Source organism: Nannospalax galili, unplaced genomic scaffold, assembly GCF_000622305.1.
Source record: "Nannospalax galili isolate Female #2095 unplaced genomic scaffold, S.galili_v1.0 scaffold1217, whole genome shotgun sequence".
Lineage (NCBI taxonomy): Eukaryota > Metazoa > Chordata > Mammalia > Rodentia > Spalacidae > Nannospalax > Nannospalax galili.
In genome coordinates this window covers 310,219-318,350 of record NW_008339068.1, presented here as the reverse complement: position 1 = coordinate 318,350, position 8,132 = coordinate 310,219, and the positions used below count along the sequence as shown (strand labels likewise).

Genomic DNA, 8,132 nt, shown 5'->3' with positions numbered 1-8,132 from the left:
GTTTTCTATAAAAAGGCTCTCTCAAAAAAGGTAAGAACAAAAAAATTAAATGCCCCCCCAAAAAGAAGGGGTAAAAATAAAAAAAAAAAAAAAAAAAAAACACCCAAGGAGGTCATCAGAATCCAAGGTACCTTACGACACGCTCAATGTGCTGCTAGGCGCTTTCCACATGCTTACTGCAATTACCTTCAATGCCACGCCAGTTTTATACTTAAGCAACCTGCAGCTGTTTACGCAAGGAGTGAAGGGTCAAAACTAGCACCGCCACCCCCCATCCCCATCTACAGACTGATGGCAGCAGAGGGCGCAGTAGTGGGTCGAAGATGGACCGCCAAGCCTGGACTCTCAGGCCCACTTGGCAACGCCCTGAGCTCCCCAAGTCCAGGCGCAGCTCCTGGGCTCCCCCGCGGTTCCCCTGCTCTGGGCCAGGTCTCCTCCTACCCAACCCTCCTCGTGACCAGCCGCCCCGGGAGCGCGGAGGACGTGGGTCTCAAGCCGTTGGCACATCGTACCCTGGCGCAGGTGCGACCCGCAGGGGACCACTTCTGCGTGAGCATAAGAAAGAAGAGTGCAAACCCAACCCGGGAGCCACCAGCGACGCACATCCCCATCCAGCCAATCAAATAGAGATTCCTCGGAAGGTCTGCTCCCCGGCCCTGCGTGACAGCTGCTTATAGGACTGGCGGAGTTCCAGGCCCGCGGGGTTAAGAGATGCGCGTGCGCAGATCGGCTGGGTCGGGCCCAGGCGCCTCGGGTACCGCTGCGCATGCTCGCCGCCCACTGACAGCCGTGCACCTGCTTCCAGCATCCGAGGTCCAGCCTAGCATCTTCCCTGAGCATCCCGCGCCCAGCCATGACAGCGCACTCCTTTGCCCTCCCGGTCATCATCTTCACCACGTTCTGGGGCCTCATCGGCATCGCCGGGCCGTGGTTTGTGCCCAAAGGACCCAACCGCGGGTAAGGAAGGCGCGCAGGCCCTCGCTTCCTGCGGACCCTACCCCTGACCTGCCTGGCCCGGGCGCGGGCTTGTTTCCCTGCAGCTCTGGTCCACACAGGGAGCGCTCTCCATGACGCCTCTTTTCAGATCTCCGCACCTGGGCCGCAGCAGCCTGGAAACAGGCAGGAGGCCCTGGTGACGTTTGTACATCAAGTGTCACCTTTCCCCCCTGCCCCGCCCCGGTCACAGACGGGCACTGATGCAGATTCTCCAGTCCTTACCAACTGTGCGACCTTGAGCAAATGTCAGGCCTCAGTTTCCTCAATGAGAAAAATGGGGACAGTGGTCACTCCCGCGTTATAAGGCCGCTGTGAGTTTTACCAGAAATAATGCCCTTGCCGGAGCCCGGCATGCTGTGTATATTGGATGATTTGCGCTGCTTTCACTTTTGGAAGGTTGCCTAGTGGATTTCTGTACTCTTCACCAGTCCCTGCATCCTGCTACCCTCAATTGTGATGTCCTAACACTTTACCCACAAGCCCATTGTCCCAGCTCTTCCTACCAAGCTGCCTAGTGATGTTGAAAGAAGGGATTCATTACTAATCTCTGAAATGCTTGGCACTGCCTTGGATTAGGGTTAGCTCTTGCTGGAGGCTTGTGCAGAGGGATGTTGCCTTTGTTCTTGCAAATGTGATGGAGGCTGGAGAGATGTCTTAACTGTTAGAGCACATAATGCTTTTCCGGAAGACTCAGGTCAAGCAACTCTCAACCACCTGTGACTCCCGCTCCAGGAATCTGACCCCTCTTCCTGCTTTTGCAGGCACCCCCCCACGTACATGTATACATACATATCAAAATAAAAATAAATCAGGGCTGGAGAGATGGCTCAGTGGTTAAGAGCACTGGCTGCTCTTGCAGAGGACCTGGGTTTGGTCCCCAGCACCCACATGGCGGCTAACAACCATCCATAACTCCAGTTCCAGGGGATGTGACACACTCTTCTGATCTCTGTGGGTATTGCACAACTTGGGTGCACTTACATACATGCAGGCAACACATTCATACATATAAAATTTAAAAATAATAAAATATTAAACAATAAATCTAGCCCAGTATGGTGGCCCATGCCTTTGATCCCTGTACTTGGGAAGTAGAGGCAGGCAGATCTCTGTGAGATCATGGCCAGCCTAGTCTACATAGCAAGTTCCAAGCCAGCTGAGGCTACAAGGAGACTCTTGTCTCAAAAACCCGAAACAAAATGAATAAATACATAAATAAATAGACAATAAAAACAAATCTAGCCGGGCGTGGTGGCGCATGCCTGTAGTCCCAGCACTTGGGAGGCAGAGGCAGGTGGATCTCTGTGAGTTCAAGTCCAGCCTGGTCTACATAGTGAGTTCCAGGACAGCTGGGGCTACAGGGAGACCCTGTCTCAAAAAGACAAAAAAAAAAAATCTAAAATTTAAAAGAAAGATTTAAATCTGCTGGGCTCCAAGGTCCTAACCTTTACTTTGTAAATCACTTTAGTGTGACCTCTCCTGAAAATCATGGTGAGTTTCTTATTGTTTAATTGACTGACATCTCTCCAGCTCTGTTGTAAACATCTACCTTGATTTTCTCTGAGTAGTTACAAAGTCTGTTGTTGTTGTGGTGGTGGTTGTTGTTGTTTTAATAACAACTCAGCTTCAGAAATGGCTCTGCCTCCTTGCTTCTTGCCCTTTCTTTTGGTCTGTTGTTTTCTTTGACTTTGCTGGGTGAATTTTGAGTTCCAGAGGCCATTCTATGGGCTGTCACAAATGGAGCTTATACAAAGCCTTTTCCAGCATGTCCATGTTAAGATGGGGAAGTGTTGAGTGATGGAAAAGCGAAAGGGTTTGTAACATAGTTTGGATGTGAATGAGCTTGTTCCTATTCTCACCCTGTAATTCTTGTTCTGAGTGGACCACAGCCTCCCGTGAGGTGGCATCAGAAAGGCTGACACCAGGAGCTCTGTCTGACCCTGGCTGCTGCTCCCATCCATCCTGACCTGTGGCTTCTTTCTCCTGCTGCAGAGTGATCATCACCATGCTGGTAGCCACTGCTGTCTGCTGTTACCTCTTGTGAGTACTGCCCTCCCCAGGACCTGGGGGCTGTCACCATCTCCATCTCTGGGTCTGGCTCTGTCTCCCATGTGGCAGTGGCATGAGCTTTGTGACTGATGCCTCCAGCTAAGTTTTCTCGCCTGTGAGATGCATGAGTTGGGACAGCTCAATGATGTCTGTTCCTGACTGGCATGAGAATCCTCCAGAATGAATGTTCAAACACACTTTGGCTCCACTCTAGACTCAGCAAGTCACTGGAAAGTCAGGGCATCCATATTTCTAATTAGTGCCCTGGTAATTGAAACACAACTAGGGCAGAGCCACCAGGGGACAGCATCCATCTTCAAATCTGAGAGAGGCATCCTGGGAAACAGAAAAAACAATTCAAGGGACACAAGTACCTGGACAGTGTGAGGGAGTCAATTCTTGGTTTGGGGGCAGCCTTTCTCATTGTTAATTAAGCCTGTGAAGTCTCCCATCTTCCTGTACCTAATATAATATTTTTATGGGTTAAGCTTGGCATATGTAGGGGCTTTAAAATTTCTTTTTGAGGACAGAAGAGGGCATTGGATCCCCTGTAACTGGAGTTATGGACAATTGTTAGACACCGTGTGGGTGCTGGGATTTGAACCAGGGTCTCTTGCAAGAACAGCTAGTGCTATTAACCACTGAGCCATCTCTCCAGCCCCAACGGGGCTTAAAATTAAAAAAAAAAAAAACAAGAAGACAGGTGAAGTGAGGCGATGCTGACTCTTTAGAATGAAACAAATTCTTTTAAAAACAACTGTTCAAGCTGGTGTGGGGGTACATTGCTGTAATCACATCACCTGAGAGATGGGGATAGAAGGATGAGTAGTTAATTAATTAATTAATTAATTAAATGTTTTTTAAAAGGGAGGACAACTTGTTTCTTTCTTTCTTTTTTTTTTTTTTTTTTTTTTTTTAAAAAAAAAAAAAAAAAAAAAAAAAAAAAGAGGACGATCTCCTTGTAGCCCCAGCTGTCCTGGAACTCACTATGTAGACCAGGCTGGCCTTGAACTCACAAAGATCCACCTGCCTCTGCCTCCCAAGTACTGGGATTAAAGGCGTGCACTACTACGCCCAGCAAAGGGAGGACAACTTATATAAATAAAAACAAGTGGTTTATATCCCAGGATTGCCAAATTTTTCAAAATATACAGAACAAATCCTACATTTAAAGGATTAAGTTGATTATTTCATAGTTGGTGCCTGTTACTATAATTAAAATCTGCTTTATTTGATTAATTAATGAAATATCTATTCATTTGTTCTCTCATTTACCTTATATAACATTTAATATTTATCATTGCCTATTACCAAAAAAATAGTTTGTTAAAAATAAGGATGACCCTTTGGTGTTACCTTACCTACAGAGAGATGTGACTTTTTAAAAATTCTTCCTGACAGAGCATCTTTAAGGCCTTTCTCTAACATTATCTCTTGGTCCTTCAGGACCTGACTGAATACCTTCCTCTGCCCTTGGGAGAACTTCAGAGGGGCTGGGATTTAATGGCTCAGAGACCAGGACACAAAGGAGATGGCTGGGAGGGTAGAGGAAACAGAGAACTGGCAGGATGGGAGATGATTACAAACACTGAACCAGTGTGTGGAAAGCAGCAAGCAGGCCACCAGGTGGATGTACATAGTTAAAAAGAAAATGCAGGCCGGGTGTGGTGGCGCAAGACTTTAATCCCAGCACTTGGGAGGCAGAGGCAGGAGGATCTTTGTGAGTTTGAGGCCAGCCTGGTCTACATAGTGAGTTCCAGGACAGCTGGGGCTACAGGGAGACCCTGTCTAAAAAAAAAAAAAAAAAAAAAAAAAAAAAAAGAAAAGAAAGAAAAGAAAATGCAACACCTAGAAGTTCTCTCTAGGAACTGTTACAGTCTGATGCAGCTGATGTGAAGTGGGCCTCATAACTGTAGTGGGGGAAGTTGGATGGACAGATATGGCGCTTTCAAAGGCTGTAGAGCTCCTGCTGTGGGAAAAGAGAGTGGGAAGGTTTGTCATGAGGATGGAACCAGACTACCACCCAGACATGCAGCTGCTGTAGTAGGATGCAGTGAGGTCCCTGGGGACCTCGCCCTCCTGAAGGCAGGTGGCTCAGCAGCAGCCGGGCCCAAGGCTTTCTGTTCACTAGCTACATTAGTCCTGGGGTAGCCCCTGAAAGGAGGGGATGCTAGGCAGGGTGTAGCTCACTTACCTAGGATGTATGAGGCCCTGAGTTCTATCCCCAGCATCCCACCCTCTTCTAGAAACAAAACAGTAATTCTTCCGTGCCTCTTCAGGCCTGCCTAGGCACATGGAGATTAGGGTGCCCAGAGCAGAGGCGTTTGCAGCAGTACTGAGAGTGACTCCTAAAGGCCCCGGGACACTCCCTCCTTGATCCAGCCATAGCTCAGAGACCTTACAGACCTACAGAAAATCAGATCAACCTACATCAAAATTCACAAATCCAGAACCAATTCCCTATTCCTGCCTAGACTGTGAGTGGCTACCTCATTTCTGACGACACAGGCCTTGCTACCTGCATGCTCCTTAGTAGAGAGAGTGCCCAAGTCTCCCTTGCACATGGGGTGGGTCCCTTCTGTGCCTAGGGACTCTCACTCTGCTGTCTTTGTCAGCTGGCTCATCGCCATCCTGGCCCAGCTGAATCCCCTGTTTGGACCTCAGCTGAAGAATGAGACCATCTGGTATGTGCGCTTCCTGTGGGAGTGACCAGCCAGCTCCTGGCTCCAGGTACTGAGGGGAGAGACTGACTGAGGATGAATTGAAGGGAGAGACTGACTGAGGAGGACCTGAGGGGCCTGTGTTGGGGAAGAAGGAAAAAGGGCCATCGCAGAATGGGCTCAGGAATCCATTTGTTTAGCAAAGGCAACAAAAGACCATGCTAGCCACCAGGAGAGATGAAGACAAATCCCTAGTCCTGTACGCACGGAGCTTACCTGAGGTCCAAAGGTACAGTGTTAGCCTTAGGATTGCCAGGTCATGGGTGGGGTGGTAGGTGAGACATATCTGTTCTGAGTGAGGTGCGGGGAGGGGAAGCAAGACACCAGCTTAGACAGCGATAGGTGAGGGTCAGCTGAGTGCTTGAGGCAGGGGCAGGAGTAGACTGAGGAAGCTCTTCAAGGCCCGGGCAAGGGGGGAGGGGCATGTCCACTGTCAGGTGGTGACCCTTAATGACATGTACTTTTCAGGTGTCCTGCTCCGGATGGCCCTGCCTTGATGTTCCTGGTGACCCTTCATCCCCCTTGGTCCCACTCAACAGTCCAGCCCCTCCATGGTCTCTCCTGCAGGCCCTATGGGATTCACACCCCCAGGGCTGGCCCGGTTTCAGCTCACCCTGACTTTCCAGCTGTCGGGGGGCCTCCATCTTGGAAAGCCCTGCGCTCAGTCAGGCTGTAGTGGGAGCTGGCCTGCCCATAAATCTCCATGCCTGGCAGTCCTGGGCAGATCCAGACTGAGGTGCTGGTCCTGCTCAGGTCTGTCTTCATCCAGGGATCAGAAGCCAGGACTCAGCCCAATTCCAGAGAGGACGTGCGCCTTCATGGAGAAGAGGCACATGGCTCAGAGTTCTCTAAGCCCAGGGCAGCTTCTCAGCTCTGTCTCCACCTTGTGAAATGCTGGATCAGGCCACACACAGAGCTGGAATTATTCCTTAATTTTCATACACTTCTAAATCTGACATTTCTGGAAATGTTGACGTCATAGAGAAACAGTCACATCCAAAACTGATACTGTCCTTTGGGTCAACATTGAAAGCTCCACGTTTGGCATCCTTTGTAGCAGTGAAGTCACTCAACAGCATGGGGGATGGTGTCCCCAGAATGCTCTTCCCTTTCTCTCCCTCTACAAATAAGCTCACCCCCTCCCCAGAGCCTGCCATTCTGGGCATGACCATTCCTTCCAGAGGGCCATGCTCTGTATGGGCTAGGGTGGGGCAAGCCCAGAGACCATCACAGCAGACATGGGAGCCAGGATCAGGGGTCGGACAGAGGTGATGTTTGTAGGGTGCTGCAGGCTCTGTGCTTCCTTGGTTTCTGAGGCTGGCACTAGCCAGTCCTCTGTCCCCCAACTTTGTCTGGCTCTATGCCAGGGACAGTGAGTGGCAGAGAAAGGCAGGCCATAAGGGGTCAGCCTAGGGGAACCCAGGGACTCTTTAGCCCATGCTGCACCTGTCTGAGAGAGTGAATGGGGACAGCACACTCATGCCTGCCCTCCCAGAGTTAGTTGGGACAGAGCTCATGCACTTTCCTTGGTTCCTGGTCAGTGGTTGTCTGTGTTACCTCTCCAGGGGAAGAAAAGCCAGCCTCACTTCTGTATTGACTATTAGGCTTTCCTTCCTTGGTAGGGGTCATTCTCGGAGTAACAGTAGAATATACTGCATCTCAGATTCCTGGGCTCTGGGCCTGCTGGTTGCTCAGAGCTCAAATTGGGGCTTCCATGGGTACCCCATCCCTTCCCATCTTGACCTCTGAAGCCTTTATGTGAAGCAGGGCATGGTGAGTGTGACTTGTACTGAAAACCCGATTCCTAATAAATAATGCTGATGCAAGATTGTGGATTGGTAGCCAAACTCTGGCGCTGCTGTGCTTCCACCTACTTGCTTTCTGTTTCTTTACTAGGATCTAGGGAACAGAAAAGGGATCTGGCACCAACGCCCTCTGGATTGTGCTTCTGGGGCTTGGATATGGAAGATTCCCACACTTTCTTGAGATATGGAGGAGAATCTGGGCACCCCACTGTCTGTCTTGCACTTGGCCCAGAACAAGGCCCAATTAGGAGGGAGACGAAGGCTTATTCAAGCGGCACCTCAACCACTGACTTCTGCCTCAGAAGACAGAGTGCATAGCTCCTGGGCTATGCAATAAAGAAGGTTCCATGTCCCTAAGCATGGCCTTCCCTGTGCCTGATTGTCTGGGGATGAGATCTGTCCTGCTGTCTATTTGATGCTCCAAGCCAGGGCCTGTTTAAGGGAGGGCTGGAGTCTGTTCCATAGAGGTTAGGGTCTGGTGAGGAACTGGGAGGAAAGTAAGGTGGACCCACCTTTGGGGTCCTGGAACCTGTGGAGGGGCTTGGATTGATCTTGAGGGCAA

General features: G+C 50.0%; 1 protein-coding gene across 1 annotated transcript; it reads left to right on the top strand.

Moving 5' to 3' along the window:
* The first annotated feature begins 710 nt into the window (after positions 1 to 710).
* Atp6v0e2 (ATPase H+ transporting V0 subunit e2) lies at positions 711 to 7,612 on the top strand. Its single transcript, XM_008833792.3, has 4 exons — positions 711 to 957; positions 2,989 to 3,036; positions 5,661 to 5,775; positions 6,234 to 7,612. Exons 1-3 carry the CDS (start codon positions 854 to 856, stop codon positions 5,752 to 5,754), a joined length of 246 nt encoding a protein of 81 aa, XP_008832014.1. The 5' UTR covers positions 711 to 853; the 3' UTR covers positions 5,755 to 5,775; positions 6,234 to 7,612.
* Positions 7,613 to 8,132: the final 520 nt, after the last annotated feature.